The 27,915-nt window shown below is 39.8% G+C and overlaps 1 protein-coding gene and 1 non-coding gene across 3 annotated transcripts in view; both read left to right on the top strand.

Annotated features, from left to right (window-relative positions):
* Positions 1-5,644: 5,644 nt before the first annotated feature.
* The window catches only part of UTP6 (UTP6 small subunit processome component), a 27,536-nt gene continuing 5,265 nt past the window's right edge, over positions 5,645-27,915 (top strand). Inside the window, exons 1-17 of one of the 2 annotated variants that reach the window (XM_024127805.3) lie at positions 5,645-5,827; positions 7,396-7,480; positions 11,794-11,835; positions 12,071-12,163; positions 12,866-12,913; positions 13,372-13,435; positions 15,740-15,858; positions 18,659-18,736; positions 19,869-19,950; positions 20,399-20,480; positions 21,699-21,883; positions 22,439-22,518; positions 22,891-22,968; positions 24,943-25,122; positions 25,942-26,022; positions 26,228-26,337; positions 27,104-27,170. In XM_024127805.3, coding sequence (XP_023983573.1) covers positions 5,736-5,827; positions 7,396-7,480; positions 11,794-11,835; positions 12,071-12,163; positions 12,866-12,913; positions 13,372-13,435; positions 15,740-15,858; positions 18,659-18,736; positions 19,869-19,950; positions 20,399-20,480; positions 21,699-21,883; positions 22,439-22,518; positions 22,891-22,968; positions 24,943-25,122; positions 25,942-26,022; positions 26,228-26,337; positions 27,104-27,170 — 1,566 coding nt within the window. In that variant the 5' untranslated portion in view covers positions 5,645-5,735. Of the gene's footprint in view, positions 5,828-7,395; positions 7,481-10,091; positions 10,195-11,793; positions 11,836-12,070; positions 12,164-12,865; positions 12,914-13,371; positions 13,436-15,739; positions 15,859-18,658; positions 18,737-19,868; positions 19,951-20,398; positions 20,481-21,698; positions 21,884-22,438; positions 22,519-22,890; positions 22,969-24,942; positions 25,123-25,941; positions 26,023-26,227; positions 26,338-27,103; positions 27,171-27,915 lie in introns of those variants that run through there. The other variant, XM_024127806.3, reaches the window with a different exon arrangement.
* Positions 18,815-18,937, top strand: LOC112066060 (small nucleolar RNA SNORA54). Its single transcript, XR_002892419.1, has one exon. It is a non-coding gene; the product is annotated as a small nucleolar RNA SNORA54 (small nucleolar RNA).

Genomic DNA, 27,915 nt, shown 5'->3' with positions numbered 1-27,915 from the left:
CGGAGGCTTTAGCAATAATCTAGGTGAGGGATAATGGCGGTGTACGCTAGGATGATTGCAGTAGTAATGCTGGGGAGAGGTCATATTCTGGCTATATTTTGTAGAACAGAGAGGATTGCTGACGAATTAGATGTGGAGTCAGAGACAACTCCAAGGTTTGTGGTCTGAGAAACTAGAAGAATGGAATTGCCATTAACCAAGATGGAGAAGATTACAGCAAGAGCAGATACTGGGGGAGAACATCGGTAGCTTGGTTTTGAATGTACTAATTTTGAAATGCCTGTAAGATCTGCAAGTGGAGTTACTGAGTAGGCAGTTGGGTATACTGGCATGAGTCTGGAGTTCAGGGGACAGTTATGAACTGGTGTTAGAAATATGGAAGTCACATAGATCTATGCTGTCCAATGTGACAGCCACTAGCTACATGTGGCAATTTAAATTTAAATTAAATGACATTAAAAATTCAGTTTCTCGGTTGCTCTAGCCACATTTCACGTACTCAACAGCCACGTGAGGCTTGAGGCTCTTGTATTGGACAGTGCAGATGTGGAACATTCCCATCATCCCTGGAGTTCTATTGGACAGCACTGAAAGATGACATCTGATGTTACAGACCTGGATAAATTTCTGGTTTTATGGACCTAGAGAATTAGTGAGGACGGAGAAAAAGAGATTCAAAGACTGAACCCTTTAGTAGAATTCCCTGCGGTCCAGTGGTGAGGACTTGGCACTTTCACTGCTGGAGCCTGGGTTCAATCCCTGGTCAAGGAACTAAGATCCCGCAAGCCTCACGGTGCAGCCCAAAACAAAACAAAACAGGAAGACCGAGCCCTTTATATAAATGTATATACATAAGTACACAAATTGGTGGTGATGATGGGATGGTGGGGCATTAAGGGCAGGCTTCCTTTTTTTTTTTTTCATGAACTAAATTTGCCAAGTGGATAAGGGGACAAAGACATCCCAGGCACAGGGAATAGTGGGTGTTAATAGAAGTATAAAACAGCACAGTATAGTTGGGGAACCGTAAGAGAGCTGGCAGTTTTGGAGCAAGGCCATATTATTTTAGTATAGTTAAAAACACACACACACACACACACACACACACAACACAACTCCAAACCTCTTCTTTGCTTAAACAGTTTGGGACTGAGCATGTGATGCTGAAGCTAATCAGTCCAGGTCTAATTGGAGGGCAGAACGAGAAGGGGAAACAGAATTTTCTTTGTCATTTGTAAACTGTGAAGGGGAATGGATGTAAGAATTAAATTTAAAGAAATGGATACTACCTTGCAATAGATACTACCTGTTTCTTTCAGCGATAAAAATTAAATGTGATATTAATTTTCCATCTTTTGAAGATTTGTTCCATAAAGACCTGAAAGTTACTTAGCAGGGGCTGGGGTTTCTATCTGGATTGGGGGAAAACTGAAAAAAAGTTGATGTAACTAATCAGCTATGGTTTTGATGAAATGTATTCATACACAAACAATCGCCAGGCCCCATCCTGGAAGCCAATCATTTCCGAACATGTTTTTTCAAGATGTTAGTTTGTTTTAATAGTAGGTTGTTATCCTCAAACTACCATATTCTTGGTTTTCTTTTTGTTTTTGTTTTTTTCGAGTTTGCACAAAGCAATAACTTAAGCCACAGGGGGAAAAAACCCACAGAAATGCTTTTCACCAATTAAAAGAAACTCTTTCCATTTACATGTGTTTTGAACTAGAAGAACCTAAAATTTTTAAAAAGGATTTCGCTAGAATAAAAAAAAAACTTTGAAAAGTAGAATCTATTAGACTCTCACGTTGTCATTCTAGGCTTCTGCAGTTAAAGACCATGTCATTATTTCCATCATACTTACCTCCGAATTTTCAGGGCTTATTAGCCCGGCCGTAAAAACTTGCTCCGGTTGAAATTTGGCAAGCTGACAAGGCTGTGTGCCAGAAGTAATTTACTATCCAGTGTGGTTCACAAAGTAAAAGAAGCTATATATGATAGAAAAAGAAATGAAAATTTCCTGGTTCCAAATATTTTAATGTGCGTAATGTGTGTCACCTCAAACTTTTCAGCTTTGTTGTTAGCAACGTGAGGTAACATGAAAGGTTTGAAAGGTATAGATGCTTTGCATTCACATCAAACTGAGGGATACGATGTTCTTAGGCATCAAAGACCAGACTCTGTCTATCACTTCTGCTCTGACTTTGAAGTCTACCAGGGTTCTCTGGGTGGGAGAAGCAGGCAGGGGACTTTGAACAAGGTAGGGGGATGGGATTCCAGGTGTCTCTCCTCTCATTATCACTGAAATTAGGTACTTCTCTTCACCTAATAATAATAACAATAGTAATAATGAAAAAAAGAGAGGAACGTTTCTTTTCCTGCTGTTGTTGCTTTTTTTTTTTGGCTGCACCACGCGGCTTCTGGGATCTTAGTTTCCCAACCAGGGGTTGAACCCAGGCCCCAGCAGTGAAAGTGCCGAGTCCTAACCACTGGACTGCCAAGGAATTACCTTTTCTGCTGTTTTTAACCACTGAGCTGTTGGTGAACTTAACCTTCAGACGTGACAATGAATACTCTAGGGAAGAGTTCAAGTTTACTTTGAAATTAACATTTAAATAATTTGAAGGCCATAATAGAAATTTTAACTTGATTTGCAAACATCTGGCTACTGTTCATCTGCCAGACTCCTTAAAAGATTGTCTTGGGACCCTAACTGAGACCCCTCTTTACTATTTTCCAAACTGTCTCGCGAGCATTGCAATGGGGCCAAGTGTTTCTCTAACGTGGGGTGAGCAGGGTACATCCTTCTGGGATTAATCTTACTTGACAAGCTGGGAAAAAACCCACAATAATTTATATTCGAACAAATACTAATCTATTGTGGGCTAGAATGCAAAATTCAAATGAAGTCTTTCAGAGAGGGAGAAGGCTTTGGTTTTTGTGTTTCAGTATTTTGACCCTGCCACACTCCTAAAAATAATAGTTGAAGCTCTCGAAGAGAACAATATCCTCAAAGAGAGAGCTGGTCATTAATTTTTTTTCTTTTAAAGTATAATTTTCATAAAATGCACGACTCTTTTAAAATAATTTTTATAACTTTAAAAAATAAATAATTAATTGATTTTATTTTTGGCTGCGTTGGGTCCTTGTTGCTGCGCGCGGGCTTCCTTTTAGTTGGCGGCGAGCGGGGGCTACTCTTCGTTGCGGTGCGTGGGCTTCTCATTGCGGTGGCTTCTCTTGATGTGGAGCATGGGCTCTAGGTGCGCGGGCTTCAGTAGCTGTGGCACGTGGGCTTCAGTAGTTGTGACTCGCAGGCTCTAGAGCGCAGGCTCAGTAGTTGTGACGCACGGGCTTAGTTGCTCCACAGCATGTGAGATCTTCCCGGACCAGGGCTCAAACACGTATCCCCTGCATTGGCAGGCGGATTCTTAACTGCTGCGCCACCAGGGAAGCCCCAAGTGCATGAATCTTAAGTGTATACCTCAATGGATGGATTTTTATATACGTATACATTCATATAATGGCCACCTAGATCAGATATAGAAATTTCCAGCACCCAGAAGGCTCCCTTGTGCCCCCTACCAGTCCATACCTGCTTACTAATCTGACATCTATGGTGAATTTTAAAGGTCAAATAAAGGAGTAAAGATATGTCAAGCTTTCTGAGGTACACCTCAGAACTCCAGACTCAAGAGCACTTTTTCTTAGGCCCTTGGGTTCCTTACTTAGAAGGTGTGCTCAGCTAAGTATTCTGAGACCCAGTGGCCATTATGCAAACACAGTTTCTTCTGCTGTATTGGTCTTTCTCTATTAGGTGCTTTTTACCTCTTCAAGAGCTCCTTCTTGTGTTGATATTTTAAAATGTTTGTGATAGGAGTAGAAGAGTTAATATATAAGAAACTTAAAACAGTGCACATAGGAGCTGGGCACATAGTAAGTCCTAAATAAGTGATAGCTATTATTATGAGATACAGAAGAGACACAAGAAGTCTTTGCCATTATCGTTATGATAATTCCTAGAGCAAGATAAACATAGAAGCTAAATTTGAAAATGAGGGAGGAAAGTGTTTATAGTTGGGTTGATTTGATGTAGTTATCCATCAAATTTGCCTTGAAAGGAAAGATTACAATCTCTCAGAGCTTGCTGACTCCTTTGGACCTAAAGAACATTTAGTACATTTTCTTATTCTGTCATGATTTTACTAATTGAGTGCTTATTATATTTTAGGCATTGTTCTTAGCGCCCAGGTATCGAAGAAGACAAAACAAACAAAAATCCCCTGCCCATATGGACCTTACTTTCTAGTGGCATTCCTGCTCTTACTGTTAACACAGGCCCCTAAAGACTTTCCTATTACAAGAAATTCCATCTTTGTTTTACATCCATTTCCCGCATGTCTTAGAGCTGAGGGAATCAAGAATCAAGCCAACCTTAGCCTAAATTCTGAGACCAGTGGAAAGGAAAGGCACAAGGGTCAAGGGTGGAACTCTTGCTAAGCATATATTCCTCTTTAATAAATCACACGGAGGAGCAAGGTGCTAATGCCAATGTTGAAGTAAACAGGTCTAGCAAGAACTCCAGCTTTGGTTTTATAAATCATCTTCCAGAACTTAAAAAGAACTGAGCCATGTAATTAATATTTTAGGTTTAGTAATTACACCAGCAATGTCGCTTTCAAGCTCGGTTGTCTGACGTTTCTCTTAGAAATGCTAAGTGGCTTGGGCAAAGGTTTAAGGAGGGTCTATATCTTATTGATTCTTCTTTGGGTAACTCCCAAACTTTTCAATACCAAGATTCCCTCTTCTAAAAAAATACAGTTTCTGATACCCACCCAGGGCCATATTTCGAAAGATTGTGCCTACAAAGCCAGTATAGTTTTTTAAGTAATAAAAATGTCTCCCCATTTAAAAATTAACCAGCCGTCTAATTGGCACATGGAAAACCAGGATCACACTGGTTTACTAAATCTAGTTGAAAGCAAAGACATAGTGTTTGGGACAGCCTGATCCATTTTAGCACCCCCTACAATTTTCATTACGCCTCATTGAAATGTTTACTATAATTTTACGATATCCTCTATCCTTTCCCTTCGGTTTGTTTGTATTTTTTAAAAAAATTTATGTATTTATTTAGTTGCGCTGGGTCTTTGTTGCAGCAGGCAGCCTCCTTAGTTGTGGCTTGCGGGCTCCTTAGTTGTGGCATGCAAACTCTTAGTTGCGGCACGCATGTGGGATCTAGTTCCCTGACCAGGGATGGAACCTAGGTCCCCTGCATTGGAAGCGCAGCGTCTTAACCACTGTGCCACCAGGGAAGTCCCGATTTGGTTGTATTTTGGTTCTTGGTGTTGGAAAGCAGAATAAAAGGAGACAATATCTTGCAGAAAATGCATTTCACGCCCCTTTCAGGTAACCCCTCTAGACCCGAGGTGATTTTCGGAAACCCAGATCCCGCGCACTGAGCCCCGCCCCCATCCTAGCCCCACCCCTCGACTCCTGTCCTCTTGAGTCCTCCAGAGAAGGGGGGCGGTGCTCGCTGCAAACCCACAGTCGGCCGCCAGGGGGAGAGCCAGGGGTCCCTGTCCAACGGCCAGGCGGCGGAAGCGGAAAAGGCGGGACCTGGGGCACACATTACGTCAGCACGTGCGAGCGTCTAGGCCGGGTCCCCGGAATAGAGAGTGGGCGCTTCCTGCGCGTGTTGGCTGTGCGAAAGTCTTTGCCGAGTTGTAGAGTTCGACCTCATGGCGGAGATAATTCAGGAACGCATAGAGGATCGACTCCCCGAATTGCAACAGCTGGAGCGCATTGGACTGTTCAGTCGTGCGGAGATTAAGTGAGAGAACGGAGGAAGAGGAAGGGCTGGGGCGGGTAGAGGGGAGGCTGGGGCGTGTGTGTGGCGGGGGGCAGGGATAGGGGGCACTTGGGTTATGTTTATTTTTTTTAATGTGGTAGAAGCCCATTTCCAGATTCTGATGATGCCCAGAACTAATTTCTCATTCATTGCAAGGTGATCCGTCCATTTATCCCTCAAACATACTGACAGCTCTTCATGGAGGAGGTTTTGAGGCTATAAAGGGGATAAAACCAGGATACCCGCCCGTCAAGAGCTAGCTGCCCTGACACAGTATGGTGGGGGAGACAGACAAGTGAAACATTTTGATCACAGTGCAGCGTACTCTAAGTTGATTGTAGTTAAGTACTGCCCTAGAAATGTGAACAGAGAGCCGTGGGAGCCCACGATGAGTAGATAATTCTAACAAGACTTGAAGATGGGGATCATTTAATTCGATTTTATATTTTACCCCAGGGCTTAGCCAACAACTCATATATAGTTGTTACTCATTAATTGTATAATAGTTTTTAATGGTTTACTGTGACTATTTCTTCATTTTACAATGACTGCGAATGTAGTACTTTGGCTATGGGAACCTTAAAGTAAACATTTGTTTATGAAACGCAACATATTGTGGACTCTTTAATAAGAGTGGACTCTATTTAGTTCATTCCTTAGTTAAATACAGTGAGTCTTCTCCCATAAGCCCTTTGCAGTAGTGATATAGGTAGAGACAATCTAGGTTTTTTAAAAAAAAATCTACCTGTTGAAAATTCAGAAATAAGAGGAATTTAGGAGAGAAATTTGATTATTATTAAAACCCAAGTGACTTGAATTTGGAGGAAAAGAAATCTCTACTAATACCACATATAAATAATGTAAAGTACTACTTAACATTATTTACTTTGCTGGTGGGAATGTCAGTGGTCCTGGCAATCGATTGAGGTGATTTTCATGAAAGTTTTAAGGTACATCTTCATGCCCTTAAGACCATAGAAGTCCTGAAACTAGTATATTGTAAATCAACTATACTTTAATAATAATAAAAAAGAACACAGAGGTAATTATGTAAGAGAATATGGGGACTTCCCTGGTGGTGCAGTGGTTAAGAATCCACCTGCCAATGCAGGGGATACGGGTTCGAGCCCTGGTTCCGGAAGATCCCACATGCTGCGGAGCAACTAAGCCCATGCGCAACAACTACTGAGCCTGCGCTCTAGAGTCTGTGAGCCACAACTACTGAAGCCCGCATGCCTAGAGCCCGTGCTCCCCAGCAAGAGAAGCCACCTCAATGAGAAGCCCCTGCGCAGCAAGGAAGAGTAGACTCCACTCGCCACAACTAGAGAAAGCCCACAGGCAGCAACGAAGACCCAATGCAGCCAAAAATAAAAATAAATTTATTTTAAAAAAAAAGAATATGTACTTGCTTATGAAGGATAATTATTTGGGAACTATATATTTTGGCAAATAGATGTTTCAAATATATTAAAAATAAACTTTAAAAATTCCAAAGTTATTTATTTAACTTCTTGTTTCAAGTGTTACATTTTAAATGGCTTTCTCCTTAGGGCTATCATTAAAAAGGCTTCAGATCTAGAATACAGAATACAGCGAAGAACTCTTTTTAAGGAAGACTTTATCAATTATGTTCAAGTAAGTGAATAATTTTATTACTTTTTAATCCCCTCACAAATTTAAAATCAGTTATAGAATAATGAGCTTGATGTCAGTTTTCTACAAAATTCTGGAACTGATGATTAGACAGGTAAATTTTGAACAGGAATAGAGGTAATTTGGTAATAGTGTTGCTCCACTAAGGCTTTGGTCCTTGGCAAACTGAACATTTTTTTCTTCTATAGGGTTAGTAGATCAGAGTCTGACAAAGACCCAGTGTATCAGGATTTCAGCAAGAGGTTTGATCAATTATGTCTTGTGGGGAAAAATAAAGGAAAGTGAGTTTGATGATAGCACGTGGTTAGGAAGTTAACGCTTATGTGCCTGAGGCCTGTCGATTTAGAGAGAGGTGAGGTATGCTGCAAGATTCTTCAGTCCTGTAAATGAATGGAAGATTTGAGTGAAGATAAAATATACATGCTTGGGACTTCCCTGGTGGTCCAGTGGTTAAGAATCCGCCTACCAATGCAGGGGACACAGGTTCGATCCCCGGTCTGGGAAGATCCCACATGCCGTGGGGCAACTAAGTCCGTGCGCCACAACTACTGAGCCTGCACTCTAGAGCTTGCATGCTGCAACTAGAGAAAGCCCGCACACAAGCAACAAAGACCCAACGCAGCACCGCCCCCCAAAAATACACACACACACACACACACACACACACACACACACACACACACACACGCTAGATCAGTTTTCAGTGGGGGAGAATAATGTGTTGGATGATAAAATCAGGATTCAGAAAGAATCCAATAATAAGATGTTATAAATCTTATACTTTGGGACTTCCCTGGTGGTGCAGTTGTTAAGAGTCCGCCTGCCAATGCAGGGGACATGGTTTCGAGCCCTGCTCCGGGAAGATCCCACATGCCGCAGAGCAACTAAGCCCGTGCTCCACAACTACTGAGCCTGCTCTCTAGAGCCTGTGAGCCACAACTACTGAGCCCACGTGCCTAGAGCCCGTGCTCTGCAGCAAGAGAAGCCACTGCAATGAGAAGCCCACGCACCGCAACGTAGAGTAGCCCCTGCTCTCCGCAACTAGAGGAAGCCCGCGTGCAGCAGCAAAGACCTAACGCAGCCAATAAATAAATAAAATTAATAACCCAAACAAATAAATCTTATACTTTAACACTAATAAACATTATAAAAGGTTCTAAGTTTAGCTTTTAAAAAAACCTACTGAATGAGCAATATATGAGACCTGGCTAAGAATCTTGTATTTGAAGGAGGTCCTAAGGCTCAGTAGATTGCTATATCAAAATAGATCAAGAAGTATATCATGTCAAAACATATAATCTAAGTGATTACATGAACAGAAGTAGAGTGTTGGGTAAGTTAGCTGAGCAGAGGAGGTTGCAAACAGTAGGCACTCAGAAGACATTGGTTTGAAAAAAAAGTATTTTGCGCTTGTCAGACTATGTCTGGAGCATTGTCAGCTCAGGATGACATTTTAAGAAGGACTTTGAGAGGTTGGTTAGAAGGCAGCCAGGACGTAAACCTTGTTCTGGGAGGAATCATTGAAGGAAATGGAGATGTTTAACCTTAGGGAGACTTAAGAAGTGGCAAATAATTTCACTCTTCATATATTTGAAGAGCTATGTGTGGATTAGGTTGATTTGTTTAGTTTTAGAGCACAAATTGAAATAAGTAAGTAGATATAAAAACTCACATACACACCTCTCTTACATGTATACTCTCTCTGCCTGCACACAACCATATATACTTGCTATGAGACATAAGTGACATTTTATATTGAGGTTCTGATTATCCACATTGAAAAAATAAAATTAGATCCCTTCCTCATGCAAAAATAAATTCCTATGGAATTGAATAGCTAAATGTGGTGGGAAAACTAAATCTTCTACAAAAAAATATGAATGACTTCAGGTAGGGAAAGGTTTTTTTTTTTCTAAATTGGAGTATAGTTTAATTACAATGTTGTGTTAGTTTCTGGTGGACAGCAAAGTGATTCAGCTATCCATATGTATACATATTTTTCATATTCTTTTCTATTATGGGTTATTTCAGGATACTGAATGTAGTTCCCTGTGCTATACAGTAGGATCTTGTTTATCTATTTTATATATAGTAGTTTGTATCTGCTAATCCCAAACTCCTAATTTAAGCCTCCCCCATCCTGTTTCCCTTTTGGTAACCTGAGTTTGTTTTCTATGTCTGTGGGTCTGTTTCTGTTTCATTCGTAAGTTCATTTGTGTCATATTTTAGATTCCACATATAAGTGATATCATATGGTATTTGTCTTTCTCTTTCTGATTTACTTCACTTAACTATGATAATCTCTAGGTCCATCCATGTTGCTGCAAATGGCATTATTTTATTCTTTTTTATGGCCAAGTAGTATTCCATTACGTATATATGGCACATCTTCTTTATCCAAATCTGTTGATGGACATTTAGGTTGCTTCCATGTCTTGGTAAATAGTAAATAGTGCTGCTAGGAACACTGGGGTGCATGTATCTTTTCAAATTATAGTTTTCTCTGGATGTATGCCCAGGAGTGGGATTGCTGGATCATATGGCAACTCTATGTTTTTAGTTTTTTAAGGAAACTCTATACTGTTTTCCATAGTGGCTGTACCAGTTTACATTCTGGTAGGGAAAAGTTTCTTAAAATGAAGAAGACTGTGAAAGCACAAACCATGAAAGAGAAGATTGATTTGACTATGTTAAAGGTAAAAATTTCTGTGCAAAAAAGACATCATAAATAATATAAAAAGATGAGCCACAAAATGAGAGAAAATATTTGCAACATATATAGTCAGAATCTAGAATATGTAAAAAACTACAAATCAAGAAGAAATGACAAACAAGTGGAAAGAAAATGAAAACAACTGGAGAAATAGGTACATGCAGTTCACAAAGGGGAAACATCAGTCATTGGTAAACTTTTGAAAAGATGTTAGCCTCGTTAGTAATCAGGTAAGTATCGATTAAAACCAGGGTGCAGTACTACTTTATACCCATCATATTAATAGACATTTTAAAGACTGACAGTATCAGCATATAATTTGTCCCACCACTTTCAAGAGCAGTTTGGCAATATCCCATGAAGTTGAAGATCCATGTACTGTGTGACCCAGCAATTTCATTCATTCAGTCATACAGTATATATTGAGTACCTGTTATGTACATGGCACTGATGGGGTACAACAATAAATTAAGCAGACAGAAATCATGGCCTTGAGGAGCTTACATGTTAGTGGTAAAGTTCCTGGATATATCCACAAGAAGATCTGTACAAGAATATTAATTGCAGCTTTTTGTAATAGAAAAATTGGAAACAAATACACATCACAGAGGAAGGATAGGTAAATTGCACGTTCGTATAATGAAATGCTATACAGCAGTTAAAGTGAATGGACTTGAATTCCACATGACAGCAGGGATATATCTAAAGTCATAATGTTCAGTAAAAATATGGAGTGATGGGTTCAGTATGATACCATTTGTATAAAGTTTAAAAGCATTCAAGACAGCATTATAATAAAGTTTGAAGTCATGCTTGTGAATGATAAACACCTGAGTCAAGATCATCATTTCCTCTGGAGAGGGAGAAGAGTGGAATCAGACATGGGGGGCTTTGCCTTTATTTGAAATGTTTTATTTCTAAAAATGTTTTGAATCAAATATAGTAAAATGTAGGCTTTGACGTAGCTGTGTGGTAGCTGCATGCGTGTTCTGTATGCTTCAAATATTTCATAAGACAGTTTTAAAATGAAGCATGCAATCTTGTAAGGTTCTGTGCCTTCTGTCTCTAGTAGTGTTCAAGCTTAGAGAGGAATTATATAGTAGTGGTTTTTGGAGAGTCTTAGAGGTTCTCAGTGGTCCTTTGGAGGCGAGGGTAGGGAGAGCCAATTAGGTGCCCTGTTTCAGCTAGTACAACCCTGTTTATCTGCTTTATTTGCTTGTGCGTCAGCTAAAACTTTTGAATGGTTAGTTTCCTAAAAGTTTGAACACAACTGTTGTAGACTAGGAAGTTAGATTGATATTGTAAATCTTAGAAGTTTAGGAGTTTTAGTAACATGCTTTCTTTGTATGTAAGATGTTTAGATGCATGCTAATGTATGTATTTTTGAGTTTTGCAGATGTAAGGTGAATTTTTAGTGAATGCTAGACATTTACTGTAAATTAGGTTTCTTGATAGCAAATTATTTTCTGTTTTATGTTCTTGATTTTTATTTACTTTATGATTTTGACTAAATGCATCTCCTCTATATAAAAGGTTATACTTTTTCTTGTTTTCTCTTTTTTTGTATGTTTTTCTTTCATAGTATGAAATCAATCTTTTGGAACTGATCCAGCGAAGACGAGTTGTAAGTAGATGATTTTCTGGAAGTTGGAAAAAAATATAGAATTAAATAGTGTGACTGCAAAGCTAGAACTTGGGTTTGGGAAGTAGTTGGCACTGATAATTGTGTGGTGGTGTGCTCATAATGATACTTGTAATTATTTGCTTTCTCTACCAGTACTGTTTAAAGATCAACTGGGAATGCTGCTTTGGATAAATGGGATTAAACTGAGGCTTTTTTTTTTAATGTCCCTTTTTAGCGTATTGGGTATTCATTTAAGAAGGATGAGATTGAAAATTCTATCGTACACCGGGTACAAGGTGTCTTCCGACGTGCGTCAGCCAAGTGGAAAGTAAGTGTTCAGAGTGCCCTTACCTGTAAGGGACGTGAAGATGTGTATTATATGTATTATGAATATGGATATTCAGATGTGTGGTTGTGGATTCTTATCTTGGGTATCTCAATACTTATTCTAATGATAATATCATGACTTGAAACCACTTATCAAACCATTAAGAAAATTGATCGCATTACCTTAGAGTTAGTCTGTGAGGATGATGCTGAAAACAGTGGATTTGATTCATATTTAAGGATCAGAAAATTGTCTGGGATTTGGATATGTCTCTAAAGTACCCCGAGCTGGGGTACTTGGAGGTGGAAGATAAGGTTAGAGTAGGCACAGCACCTCAGTAACTTGGTTTTCTTCAAGTTTGGTTCTGGGACCGGGATATATTACATGGGAAGTACTTTGGATTCTTGGGAATGACAAATTTTAGTTTGCTGCCTCTGATTGAGACCATTTCAGAAGTGCATTGAACAAGTTGGATAGATGACAAATTTTGTCTTAGATCATAGTAGGTGGGAGTGGGGGGACGGAACAAGTTGTCATGGTTAAGAGATCTAAGGCGGGTAAGGAACAGCCTAATAGGCTGAGGGATGTGGCATATTGGATTTTCTGAAATCTGCCTCTGTTGCAAACAAAATTAATGATTGCAAAGCTGTATTGTATATAAAATTCAAATTCAGGCAACTTACTCCATTGCTTTTCTTGCAGGATGATGTTCAACTTTGGCTGTCTTATGTAGTCTTTTGTAAGAAGTGGGTGAGTATTGGGCAGCCCTGTCTTGGTCCCTCTTTCCTGCTTTTGGTTAGTCTGCATTTTAAACCTCATACTTGACTACTGAACTCCATGTTTTCTCCAAAGGTGTGTAAAGTTAACAAATGGGAAAAGAACCCAAGAAGGCTGAACTTCAGTGTAACAACGTTTGCATATTTGAATGACTATATAAATGGCTTCCATATCAGCTGAAAAGAAAAGGGTCTTTATACATATATGTTCAGTAAAGTTGAAAACATTTTTTAGATATTTAAAATGTTTATGTTAAGTGGTTTAGGTAGAAGAGAACCCTGAGTGAATCTGTATTTGTTTATATGTCCTTAGCAATAGCAGATGTCGCCTCATTGGAGTTCACAGTTGGTGAGGGTACAGTGCAGATCACTTCGCGTTTAATAGCAATGACTTTGCTGTGCAGGAAGTAGAATTTTTTTCTTCTTTTACAGGCTACCAAAGTTCAACTTAGCAAGGTATTCTCTGCCATGTTGGCCATTCATTCGAACAAGCCAGGTATGGTGAAATCCTTGTCAGTTCTTTTTCTACCTTTTTTGTAGACTCAAGCCATTTTGGAATTTATTTTGCTTGATAAACCTAAGAGAATTATTTTGAGAACTTGAGCATGTGAACTTGGCCTCAGCAGTTTTTATTCCCGAATAGCTGCCTCTTAGTTCATCCCTGCTACTGTGAACTAGTTACTGTGCCAGGTATTGTACCTGTGAGCAAGAAGGACTAAGTTTCTTTTTAGCTGATGGTGAAAGAAACTCTTCAGTCCTTTGAGGGGAATTCTGTTTGGAGGCAGTCAAATCTAAGGATTTCAGAAACATAAAGGGGAAAATGTTAATACAGATTTTACAAGAGCGATTAGCACAGAGTAGGTACTCAAGTTTTGTAAAAGAGGGATTTCTCTTGTGAACACTGTGTAAGCAGTACGATATTTTTCTTTTTTTAAAAAAAAATTTATTCATTTATTTAATTTTTGGCTGCATTCGGTTTTCACTGCTGCATGCGGGCTTTCTCTAGTTGCAGTGAGCGGGGGCTACTCTTTGTTGCGGGGCACAGGCTTCTCACTGTGGTGGCTTCTCTTGTTGTGGAGCACGGGCTCTAGGCACGCGGGCTTCAGTAGTTGTGGCACACAGGCTTCAGTAGTTGTGGCTCGCGGGCTCTAGAGCACAGGCTCGGTAGTTGTGGCGCATGGGCTTAGTTGCTCCGTGGCATGTGGGATCTTCCTGGACCAGGGGCTCGAACCCATGTCCCCTGCATTGGCAGACGGATTCTTAACCACTGCGCCACCAGGGAAGCCCAGCAGTACGATATTTTATAGTGAAGGTGCTTCAGTGTGTGTTCTGGAGTATTAGGTTTATAGCACACGAGACTCAAAATCGGCTACATTTGGCACTGGTTGATTCCGAAGGATACAACAAAACAGCGTTAGTACTGTCAGCGGTTCGGAGGCTTGTCTTTGGTGGGAGGGCATGAGAGCATGGGAGTGGGCAGAGGAGCCACACTGGCGTAGAGGACCCCTGGATAGGTGCAGCTTCCAGGTATTATATCTGTGAACTGTGCTCAGTTTCAGGAGTCAAATGCTTAAGAAAGCCCAGAGCAGTGGCTCTCTACCATTCATAGCTCTCCTCGTCCAGACACAGTTACAAACCGTGGGTCATTTTTACCAAAAGCAGTCATGCCTGGTAATAGCTGATCTTTTTTTTTTTTTAAACATCTTTATTGGAGTGTAATTGCTTTATAATGGTGTGTTAGTTTCTGCTGTATAACAAAGTGAATCAGCTACACGTATGCCTACATCCCCATATCCCCTCCCTCTTGCGTCTCCCTCCCGACCTCCTTATCCCACCCCTCTAGGTGGACACAAAGCACAGAGCTGATCTCCCTGTGCTATGCAGCTGCTTCCCACTAGCTATCTATTTTACATTTAGTAGTGTATATGTGTCCATGCCACTCTCTCACTTCGTCCCAGCTTACCCTTCTCCCTCCCTGTGTCCTCAGGTCCATTCTCTGTGTCTGGTAATCGCTGATCTTTATGAAGTTTCTAAGGAGATAGCTAGATGTTACCTCAAGGTTAATTTCTTATGTAGAAGGACAAAGGTTTTTTGTTTGTTTGTTTGAAGCCTTTATTCCCAGTAGTACAATAAAAAATTTACTTTAGGGCTTCCCCGGTGGCGCAGTGGTTGAGAGTCCGCCTGCCGATGCAGGGGACACGGGGTTGTGCCCTGGTCCGGGAAGATCCCACATGCCGTGGAGCGGCTAGGCCAGTGAGCCATGGCCGCTGAGCTTGCGCTTCCGGAGCCTGCGCGTCCGGAGCCTGCGCTCCGCAACGGGAGATGCCACAACAGCGAGAGGCCCGCGTACCGCAAAAACAAAACAAAACAAAACAAAAAAATTTTACTTTAAAAATTGAGTCATTTGAAAAAAACTATCAACTACTTTAAATACAGAGAAAAGAGCAAAATAATTTATTTCACTGACTCTAAGATGCACAATTTTTTCCAGCATTTTGAGACATTAAAAATTTGTATGTGAGTTAATGATGATGTTGACCTTAGATCTGATGGAATAGAGTAACGGGCACGTAAGTACCCACAGATGTTAACATTTACAGATTTGGTTTAGAGCACTCTAAATTTTAGATAAAGCAACAATACTTTACAGATAACCATTAGAAATTCCCTATCTCCATCCTCTTCCTCTTTTGGTAAGATTTAAAAAAAAAGATTTTGGGTATCAAAATTGGAGCATTAGTGTTTTCATACCTGACTTGATTACTTTATTGAAATGAAGTCTGATGTTGTTCACTTACAGCCTTGTGGATTATGGCGGCCAAATGGGAAATGGAAGATCGCTTGTCTTCAGAAAGTGCAAGACAACTATTTCTTCGGGCTCTGCGCTTTCATCCAGAGTGCCCGAAACTTTATCAAGAGGTGAGTGTGGGGCTTCCCTGGTGGCGCAGTGGTTGCGAGTCCGCCTGCCGATGCAGGGGAACCGGGTTCGCGCCCCGGTCTGGGAGGATCCCACATGCCGCGGAGCGGCTGGGCCCGTGAGCCATGGCCGCTGAGCCTGCGCGTCCGGAGCCTGTGCTCCGCAACGGGAGAGGCAGGGAGGCCCGCATACCAAAAAAAAAAAAAAAAAAAAAAAAAAAAAAGAGGTGAGTGTGTGTGAACATAAGATGAGAGAGTCATGTCTTAGTTTGGTCCTCTGGAGACGTATATACTTTATTAAGTTAAAAAGGCCTCAATTTATGGGAGACTAGGAATGAGTAGGGGAGCTTCTGGGGAAAGGGGGTCAGAAGGGTATTTCTTGGCCAGTAGTAGGTGTTGACTTTGCTCATCTTCCAGGTTTTTAGTGAGAGATTGGAACTCCTACCTGTCCATTATCGTGGGGAAGGATAGGGAACTGGACCCTACCTTTCTTTACTTGAGGGTCAGAGTTCAGCCATCTTTATATCTTTGTATGTATGTATGTATGTATGTATTCATTCATTCATTTATTCCCCTCCCCTTCTCCTGCTCTCCCCTCCCATCCCCTTCCTGCTACTTTTGGCTTCCCTTGCTTTTTTTTCCCACTTTCTTCTCATTCTCTTCATCTAGTTTTCTTGAGATAGATATTTCCTTCCCCTCCTGGTGGACTTATTCCCTCTTAGAGAGGTGCACGAGAACAATGAATGATAGCCAGACTTAATTTTAAAAAAACCCAACAAATGCTAGAAATGACATATTATTGAAACTGCACCCTTTTCTGAGGTATTTGTCAGAATAAGGGAGAAACTACTGTTGAGCCTTCAAAGGAAAATTAAGCCCTATATGATGAGGGGGACCCTCATTAAGACCCCTATGTGTGATGGGTCTTAAAGCTAATAGGTTTTGTAGCTGTCTCAACTGTATTTTGGTTTTGTAGTAATTTAATGTTTTACAGTCTTGCGTCCTTTCTCTTCTTATTCTGTTAGACAGTTCTTTGTGGCCTTTATTATTTTTATTGAGAAACTATTATAAGAATCAGTCGTCCCTGCTATTAGAGCACTATTGTATGGTGTTATTGTTTATGTTTTTTGGAGGCTTTCACAATTGCCTAGACTTGTGTTTTCTAAAATGGAAATAGATTTTTTGCTTATTCTTATCAAAAGTAAATAGAATTTATTTATTATAAATGGTTCAGAGAAAGCAGTTTTATGAAAAAAGTAACAGAAAAAGTACTCATAATTTTACCTCCCATACTTTTATGCATATTACAGATATTTAAAACAGGCTTTATTCTGAAAAGTGGGATTCTACCACACATTTTTGTGTTCTATATTTTTACCTAATACATCACGAATATAGTCCCATGTTAGTATATATTAATTTATATTAGTGGTATTCAAACATTTTGGTCTTAGGACTCCTTTACAATCTTAAATTACCGAAATCCCCAAGGATCTTTTGTTATATGGGTTATCTGTTAATTTTTATTTGAAAATTAAATATTTAATTGAAATTTAATTGAAAATTAAAACCAAGAAATCAAAAATAATAAACCCATTACATGTCAATATAGGTTACTTATTTTTAAACGAAAAAAACTCTCCTAAAACAAAGTTTAAAGAGAAGAATGGCCTTATTTTACATATTTGCTAATCTCCTGAATATCTGACTGAATAGAAGACAGCTATATTCTCATCTCTACTTTTGCATTCAGTGTGGGTGATAGCAACCATCATATAGCCTCTGAAAAACCTTAAACTCTTGACAGAATAAGAGTGAAAAAGGCAAGTAACATGTTATATTATTATGAAAATAGTTTTAACCTTGTAGACCCCCTGAAAGGGTTTTGGGAACCTCCAGGTATCTCCAAGTCACATTTTGAGATATACATTATCTGTTCTGATAGTTGCATTTGTTAAAAAAAATAAAGATTGTTTTTTATTTTACACTCTAAAAGTAGTATGTACTTTGTAGAAAATCTTGGGGAAAAAAGCCAGAAAAGCACAGAAAAGGAAAAAGTATGGCTGATTGAGGATAAATACTATTAACATTTCTTCGTAGGCTATTTTCCTGTGCACATTTTTTACATAACGGTAATTGTGTTATATGCAAAATTTTATAGCCAGCTTTAAAAACAAAGTAGAATATCACTAGAATTGTGGTGCACCATTACTAAATAATTGTAACTGTTTTATGGCTGCATCACCAGTCTGCTTTTTTTATAATACATTTCACTTTCCCTACTTTTAGACACTTAGATTGTCTGCATTATTTGCTCTTATACTCTTGTGTATGAAACTTCTAGGTATTTAGGATTATTTCCTTATGATCGATTTCTGGAAGCAGAATTTTTGGGTTAATGAATATAAACATTGTTTTTAAACTTGTCATTTTAATGTCTTGTAACATAGAATTCAAAGTATTAAAAATTCTGGACAAATCCAACTTTGTATTATGTGTTAACCATATGTTTGTATAGAAACATTCGGGAGAGGGGATTCCCTGGTGGTCACAGCGGGGACCTGGGTTCAATCCCTGGTCTGGGAACTAAGATCCTGCAAGACGTGTGGCGTGACCAAAAAAAAAAAAAAAAAAAAACCATGCCTTGTCAATGTCAGCTAGTTTCATAACAAGATAGATTATAACACTCCCTCCACACTTCCCCAGATCTGATATTTATGAGTAAAAAAAAGGCATGTTATATATTTCTAATTAAAAAATTATCTCCAAAGGTTTTCAGTTCATTATTTCCCTTCTCTGTTAGTATTTTAGGATGGAGCTAATGCATGCTGAGAAATTGAGGAAGGAAAAGCAAGAGTTTGAAAAAGCCAAGATGGATGTGGTAAGATTCTAATGTATTGTCACTTGTTAACAAGATATAGTGTTTTGAACCGACTTAGGAGTAACAGAAAATCTTTAGGAGCACTGTTCGTGACTTACCGGTCTGCCCGTGGCTGGCGGGTTCCATTCCAGTGCCACAGCAGTTCCAGCACCACGCAACTGACTGCCTGGTGGCTCTTGGTTGCAGGTCTTGGAGACAAAGTGGGAATAAAAAAGAAAATCTTTAGAATGTACTTTTCTTTCCAACTTAATATTTTGAAACTTTTAAATGTCTTGCATTGATTTAATTAAAATGAGCTTAGTAATAAAAATGGAATTTTGGGCTTCCCTGGTGGCGCAGTGGTTGAGAGTCCGCCTGCCGATGCAGGGGACGCGGGTTCGTGCCCCGGTCCGGGAAGATCCCACATGCCGCAGAGCGGCTGGGCCCGTGAGCCGTGGCCGCTGAGCCTGCGCGTCCAGAGCCTGTGCTCCGCAATGGGAGAGGCCACAACAGTGAGAGGCCCGCGTACAGCAAAAAAAAAAAAAAAAAAAGGAATTTTGTGCTTTACAAATAGACATTTAGACCAATTGGAGTGGTCCTTAAAATTATTACTGATGGAGTGGCCACATATAGTGTTCTTTATGATCTCATTAAATGATATGTTAATGGGTCGAAGGAGCTCAAGAAAGGTTGTGAAACGTGTGATTCCTAGCCTTCTTTCTTTTCCTTTTTATGTAATTTTTTACGTGACAGAGTAAGTTTAAAGAAACAAGTTTGAGAATGTTAGAGCTGAAAAAGGAACTTCACTATCACCTGTTATTGTGGTTACCAGCTCTGAACTTTTTTATCCAAATAAAATCTTACACAGGAGGGTAAACATGGCATGTAAAACCTGACCTATTCTGGTTTAGGTAGAGAGTGAGGCCTTAAGCCATGTAATCTTGCTACAACTCCAGGAGCCTGAGAATACAGTTGGAAGATCAGTGATCTTATTCAGGCTGTACATTTTACAAGTGAGGGAACTGGCCCAGAGAGAGACGTGATTTGCCAGAGGTCATGTGGCACAGGTAGTCTAGGATTGTTAATTTTCATTCTAGCGCTATTTCTGCTTACTGGCATTACCCGTTCAGTTGTTTAATATCATACTCTTTAGGGGAATCTCGAGTATGCTGAAGAAATCCTTATGGGCGAGTTGGCAAGGATCATCTACAAAAATTCTGTAAACATAATTAAAAGTAGGTATCCTTTGAAAATTTATTTATGGTGGGAAAGTGAAATATTCAATTTATAATAAGGAACCTTTAGCCTATATTGAAAATTTCTGTTAGAATGTGTATAAAACTCTGATTGTAGGAAATAGTGTCCTGATTCTTTCAGAAAAGGCTTATTTCCCCCTTAGGTTATAACTGAACATTTCAATAAGTTTTTGAGTACTTAAATCATGTGGGGAGTTGAAAAGAATAAATGATTTAGTACATTCTTTTGTGTCCTAAAGATGCTTAGAATAAAGTCCTTAATGAATACTCAAATATTAATAATGACTTTGCTTGTATAGTGGGACCATGGGTGATTTTTTTGTTTTATTTTACTTCCCAGTTTATAAAAAAACCAAAACTAACTCCAATACTTTAAGAAAGTGCTCCTTTAGAGTCTTACTCCCCTCCCCCGCTTTTTAAATTTTAGGTGCAGAATTTCATGTGTCACTGCTTTCAATTGTACAGCTATTCGACTTTGCCAAAGATCTGCAAAGAGAAATTTATGATGAGTAAGTAAAATAGTGGAAAAGTGAATATGTCTGTTTTGATCTTGTGGTAAGGGTTTGAAGTTGGATATTTAGAAAGGGGGAAAGAAGATACCATACAAAATCCTTGGAAGAAAGCTGTTTTAGGACTATTGTATAGTATTTTATGTATATATAAAAAATGTATTTTTGGAGAAGTTGTTTGACTCACTTACTGGCTTCCTTTGGGAAATAGTTTGCCTTTGTTCAATAAGAAATATGTCCTATAGCTTATATAAAAATCTATATTCCTGCTTTCCTGGCATGTCTTTTGTCCTTAAGATGAGAGTTGTACTCATGAATGTTTATAGTTGAGTGCTGCAGGTAATCAGACATTATTCTTTTTAAAAATTTATGTATTTATTTATTTTTAACTGCATTGGGTCTTCGTTGCTGCCTGCGGGCTTTCTCTAGTTGTGGCGAGCAGGGGCTATGCTTTGTTGCCATGCACGGGCTTCTCATTGCAGTGGCTTCTCTTGTTGCAGAGCATGGGCTCTAGGCGTGCGGGCTTCAGTAACTGTGGCACGTGGGCTCAGTAGTTGTGGCTTGTGGGCTCTAGAGCACAGGCTCAGTAGTTGTGGTGCGCGGGCTTAGTTGCTCCGCAGCATGTGGGATCTTCCCGGACCAGGGCTCAAACCCGTGTCCCCTACATTGGCAGGCGGATTCTTAACCACTGCACCACCAGGGAAGCCCCAGACATTATTCTTTTAATGTCTGGTTATATGGTTGAAGAATTATTTGCAGCCTACCTTGTGGGTACTTCACCCTTAATAGGACTCTTACTTTCATAGGAGATAAGAGAGAACTTGGATCAGTTTGCTCTGTGGATACCTTTAGGGTTTTGGTACATGATTAGGCTCCTTCTATTAGAGAAAATCAAGAGTCTAGATATGATAAGGTTTTCTTGGGCTCGAGAACCAGGTATCTTGTCACACATACCTGCTGGTTTGACTTTGAGAGCTAACCTATAAGTTAACATTTGTGAATGATGTCTGAAACAATCTGAAACTAACAAGCGTGTGACAGCTCTGATCCATTGACAGTGTTTACATAGTGAGGGTGAAGACATCTGGGGAGCCTGTTGGGACTCTTGGTGCTGGAATTGTTAAAGGGGTGTCCTGGGTACATTTTCAGAGCATTGGGACTGTCTCTCTGATGTTCTGAGTTAGTCTTAGGTCCTAGGTTGATGTCAGTATTTTTCAGCCTTCAGGCTCTGCATACAGACGACCCCCTCACTTGGGATTATGTGGCCCGGCGAGAATTAGAGATCGAGTCACAGCCAGGAGAAGAGCCGCCCACAACGAAACAAACCAAAGTGGCAGAGGTGGGCCGCCGGGAGGAGAGGTGCTGTGCTGTGTATGAAGAGGCGGTGAAGACTCTGCGTACAGGTGAGTTTCACCAGGCCCTGTGCGCTGAGGAGTAACGGCGTTCCTGACATGAGCCTGAAGCTCCATTCCCATGACCAGAATCCATTTCTGGAACCTCTCTGTGGTAGTTTACAGTGTGCCTGGCTTTTCCAACTTGTTCTTTCTCTTTTATGACCTTCCTCGATAGCTGTGGCATTTGTTCATTTATTTGGGGAAATAAATGATACTTAGGATGTGATCATTCAGAAGGTTGTTTCATTATCATTACTTAATTATCTTCTGTTATAGATTTACTTTATAATTTTGTAATATTGGAAAGTAAAGGCAAAGGGTGCATAACATGGATAAGACTTTTAATCTTTGTATTTATATCACTACTCAGTTCTTTGCCCTAGTATTTGAGATGTTTGATAGGCTGTAATCAAAATAACTTATTTAGTTTAAACTCTTTAAACTAGTTTAAACTAGTTTAAACTCTTCCTCAGAGGAGTTTTCCCTTCAAAGAAAAGATGTACGATGACTGTTAAACTAAAAGAATTGCTGGTCTGATCAACATAATCTCTCTGATTTTTCCAGAGTCCATGTGCAAGTGTTACATCAACTTTTGCATGGAAAGGTTTGCTAAGAAGACAAGCAGTCGGCTCCTCAGAGAGAAGGTATTGACTTTGTTATGTGGTTACAGTGGCTGACTAGAAAGTGTCTTCTGAAAGAAGAACATAGGCAGAGGTTTTTGGGGTCTGAGACAGCTTCCAAGAACTTGTTGCATAACCACTCTTTGTCCTGTGAGTGACCTGTCATTCTGAAGGTCTGAGTCTGCTTTGCCCTAGTTCTGGCCACCAGGTAAGGAGGTCCTCCCTTACTGAGATGTACTTGGTGCCACTGCCCAGATCATTTAATCATAAGTGAAACCATCTCTGTCCCTTCTTTCAATTCTCAGAAAGGTGTAAAACTGCTTTCGTTCCTGTCAGAGGCCAAAGACCCCTGCTGGGAGCTTTGTGATGAACTGAGAGATTTTTTTCTGATTTCAGAGGCTGGAAAGAACCATGGTTGCATTCAGGAAGGCACATGATCTCAGACTTCTACTAGAATTCCAGTACAAGCAGTGGGTAAGGACCTGGACACATTCCGTGTCAATTACATGTACTTAATTCTGGTTGGTTCAGGCAGGTGTCATGTGTTTTAATATAAATAGTTTTATGACTAAACACATTTGGAAGATTGGCATGGTAGATGTAGAGAGTGTTTATTATTTGGCTGTCAGTATTTAGTGTGTGCCAGAAATGAAATCTGTACCAGTAGAGGGAGGAATATTGTAATATATAGTGGAAATCACTCAGAACAGTCACAACTGGGTGTATTTTGTTTGTCCATCCATTCATGTTTTCCTGAACCTATGCTTGGCTCAGATTAACTGTTGGTACAATAAAGACAAATTAGATGTGTTCAGTGTTTTAGAAGCTGACATTCTAGTAAGAGGCATATTAACCCATCCTTATACTCTGAAGTGGGTAAGGATTATTATATAGAGACCAGAATAATGTAGTGTGGGAATACACAGGTCTAGACTGGGTTTTGCGACTTAATAGGTAGGTGATGGGCAAATCACTTATCCCTTCTGAGTTGGTTTACTTGATTTTAAAATAATGATAGTGATCCTTGTTTTTGCCACCTCACGAAGTTGTTGAGAGCATTCCATGAGATGGTGAATGTGTTAATGTATTTAAATACTTTCTTAGTGGAAAAAAAAGGACAAAAATCTTTATATTTATTGAATGCCTTTTATTTGTATAACTCCTAACCTCTTTTGATTTATATAATTTACACAATTTTTATGTAATTGCAATTAATGTCTTGTTGTTTTGTACTGTTTTTACATTAACATTTTTTCTATACTTTATACGTAGATCGACATAAACTATTGATATATATTAGTAGCGTATTGTATCGTACCACGACTGTTACCCTTCTTCCATTATGGAATCTATCTGTGAAAAATCCCAGGCCTGGATGAGTTCAGCTGCTCTGTTGGAGCTACTGAATGCTGCTGGCACCACAGTCCGTCCCACCCTGTAAATTCAGCTGGGCGTGGCTTAGAGTGCCTTGGCAGTCCTGCTCTCTTTCCATTATTAGTTTCTTTTGGCATTCTGAACTTGGATATCCTTTCGGATCCAAGCTTTTCTATCATCTTCAGCTTCTTGCACATGCTGGTGGGAGAGTCTTCCCTTTTCCTGGGGATCTCTGCTTTCACCTAATGCCTGTTCTTCCTTAAGTCTTAGCATAGATGGGGCTTCCTTTCTGGGAGTCCTTTCTCATCACTGCCAAAGACTCTGTTGGGTGCTTCTGCTTTGTACTCCTGTAGCATATGATTCTTTTTCTGTGATGGTACGTATCAGACTCTCTGCTACTAAATTGGAGGCGCTGTGGACAGTAGAGAATGCACCTGACCTCCTCATTATTGAATCTAGACTGTATAGCGTGCAATTAACATGCTTGCTGAATGAATGGATTATATACTGCCATTTACTTGCTTTTTCACAATTTTGTAGAATTGGATTGGTTTTAGGTTTTTCTTTCCCTGTTACAGTAGTGTGGACAGAAACATTTTTAAACAGATATTTCCGCCTGTTCATTTATTTGTTGGGTCATATTTGTTCAAGTAAAATTCCCAAGTTTGTGGCATGAACAGTCTCATGACTCTTCAGAAAAATGGGTACCGGTTTATAGTGTGCCCAACTCTGTTTGAATGAATAAACTTGTTTCTTTACCATCCCACAAATACTGGTGGTGGATGTGGGTTTTATTATAGTGAACTATTTTATTAAAAATATATCTTTCAACCTAAATTATTTAGGTCATCTGCTTTTCACTTACGTTTTTTAGATAGCCCTTGAGGATAGGAGCAGGGAATGGAGGAGAAATTCCAAATTTTTTACTTGGTGCCTGTTTGGCCGCCATGGTGAAAGGTTTAGTAGAAAGGCTATTGAATCTATTGCCTCGCATGGGGTCTTTATTTGCCCCCATTTCCATAGATAATGTAGCTCTCAGTAGATACTTTTCCAATGACCCTTTGTCTTATCCAGAGCGAGTTGTTGCTGCACCATGACTTCCTTACGGAAGCTCTGGAGGTGGCAGGAGCCGGGATGGAATTGTTCAGAGGCTCCGTGATGATGTGGCAGGTGAAGCTGCAGGTGCTGATTGCCTCAAAGAGCCCTGATGTAGCCATGCTTTTTGAAGAAGCCTTTGTGCACCTGAAACCCCAGGTCTGTGAGTTGTGTCTTTTGTATTTCATTCTGTTTGGGAAACCTTTTAAGACTGCAGCCAAAGCTCATTTGGAGTAGACTTGCCTAAGGAAAGCTGGCCCCAGAGTGCATTTGTGATGCTGGTTCAGGGATCACGGGTGGAAGAATTACTTCCATTTACCAGCCTATTTCTAATTCATTATTTGAAAGTCGACTAAATTATGTAAACTTTTCTATTCCTGTTTATATATCTTATAAGTGAGAAATACTAATAGAATATTATTTCTAAACTTTAAAGTTTAAAAGACTAAACCTTAAAGCTTTGCAGTTAATCTTTTATACTAGTAGGAAAAAGATATTCCAGGAGTTAAAATAGGGGGAAAAAAATCATAGCTGTCTTACCGCTCATTTGTATGTGCTGCTGGGACATGAGCAAAGGCTAGATAGTTCAGCCTAGATTAGTTAGCACTTGTGTTGTGGTCCTACACAGCAGAGACGTGACCTGGGTAGCTTGGGTCTGACTAGTTTTGGGTTGTTAAGTGCTTAACTTACTGATAATTGATGATAATAACTTTAGGCAGTATTCCCCAACAGGGGGGAAGTAGAATTAACAGGAGAGCATTGCTTTGGGCAACTGGGTCCGAAGGCTGTCTGTGTTCCGGTGTACCATTCCTGCCAAGCGCTGAGAGTTCTGTACAGTGGGGCAGACTGGGAATGACTCTGTATTGCACATATTATCTCAGGAGGAACCTGTCTTTATAGTGACTAGTTTTCAGAGCATAGTGCTAAGATGTCATTTTCTAACCTTTTTTTTTTTTTTTTTTTTTAAATTGTGAGCAGATTTGTCTGCCATTGTGGATTTCCTGGGCAGAGTGGAGTGAAGGTGCCAAAAGCCAAGAAGACACTGAAGCAATCTTTAAGGTACAGGCCCCCTGTTGTAAGTCTTGTGTATGGGGAATGAGCAGATAGCCCTGCTAGTTGGCTAGCTTTCAAAGGGTTATTTCTAAAGCAGGTGCTCCTTTTAAAGCACAGTTCATTGCATGGCCTGGGATGGTTTTGGGAAAATCTGTTTTGATATGTAGACATTTCCTCATGTAGCTTGTTTCTCTTTTCTTTTAAATTTTAGAAAGCTGTCTTAGCTGTCACAGGTGGCGACTCAGTCACTCTGAAGGATAAGTACCTGGATTGGGCTTATCGAAGTGGTGGCTACAAAAAGGCCAGAGCTGTGTTTAAAAGGTACTCACAGACGCTCATAGCTGTTATGAGTCTCTCAACCCCAATCTCGTACCCAGATTATATGAATCACAAATAGATGAATAAATCCAAGAACTGTTTAGTTCATACCCATTGTGGAAAATTTAAAAAAAAGAGAGAGAGAGGTAACTAATAATTCATTGTAATCCTATCATCAAGAGAAAAACCATCTTAATGTATCATTTTAAAATTTGTTTTTCACATGTCTGAGATTATGCTATAATCGCATGTGGTGTACCACTTTTATTGATGAACATTAGACTGGCCTTTTTCCTACCAGTTACAATTCTTCATAAATAACATTTATTAAAAACAGCTATATGATATACCACCCTGTGGACGTGCCATGATTTATCTGGCCACAGTAACTGCTTTGATGAACCTTTGTGCACAAATACTGTTTGTCCATATTGGAAATTATTTTCTTAGAATATATTCTTAGAAATGGAGTTCTTGGTCTCCGTCAGAAAGACCTTGAGATGAAGGAGAGGGAACTTAAAACCCTGAGAGTGAGAAAGAAGAGAACAGGAAGAGAACTGGGTAGGTGTTTGGTGGTGGTGAAGAGTAAAGGCACTGGAGATTGAAAATGGTGAGTGACTGGTGGCCAGGTCCAGTCGCCGTGCTGAACTGCAGCCAGGACTTTATCCAACTACGTGTGGTGGAGGCATCGGCGCAGGTGTTTATATTCATGCGATGTAAGAGCCTTTCTTCACTGTGGAAGATAACGGTTCCCCCTGTTCCTTTTTAGTTTACAGGAAAGCCGTCCATTTTCAGTTGATTTTTTCAGGAAGATGATCCAATTTGAAAAGGATCAAGTAAGTGTCCTGCCCATGCATTTTTTGTCTGGGAAAATGGATTAATGCTAACTAATCTATGGCAGCATATTGTTATTTAAAAAGCTCTCGTTATAATACAGTATAATTTCTGGTCCCTTCCTTCAACCCCTTTTTCATAGATGTGGTTTTAGGAATGGTAATAAAGCAAAGAAGAAAAGGTACATGTCTGGAAACTAGACAACTCAGATGTCACCTCTTACAAGTGGTGTAAGAAAGGAAGTCCTCCCTGCCAGGCTGTGTGAGGTGCTGCTTTTCTGCCTCCAGTGCCCTGTCTGTCTCTTGTTTTGGGTTGTGAGGTAGAGAGTAGGCACTCGTAACTGTTTTGGTGTTTTTAACTGAACTTGTGAATGAGAAAAAATACAGGAAAGTGTCAGTTAAAAAAAATTATACATGAAAGTCCAAATATATCTGTAATCCCCTCACAATAACACAACGGATCATATTTATTTTTATTTTTGTTGTTTTCTTTAATCCTTATTTACATATATATGCACAGTTTTGTGATGTTTTATTTCTGACTTAACGTGACATGTGGAGGTTCTCACTTTTTTTTCCTTAACATCATTTTGTAAACACATTCCTGTGTTTGTTTGTTTTTTTTTGTTTTGTTTTGTTTTTTTTTGCGGTTCGCGGGCCTCTCACCGCTGCGGCCTCTCCCGTTGCGGAGCACAGGCTCCGGACACGCAGGCTCAGCGGCCATGGCTCACGGGCCCAGCCGCTCCGC

This window comes from Physeter macrocephalus, chromosome 14, assembly GCF_002837175.3.
Source record: "Physeter macrocephalus isolate SW-GA chromosome 14, ASM283717v5, whole genome shotgun sequence".
Taxonomy (NCBI): Eukaryota; Metazoa; Chordata; class Mammalia; order Artiodactyla; family Physeteridae; genus Physeter; species Physeter macrocephalus.
This window is presented reverse-complemented; position numbering and strand designations above follow the sequence as displayed.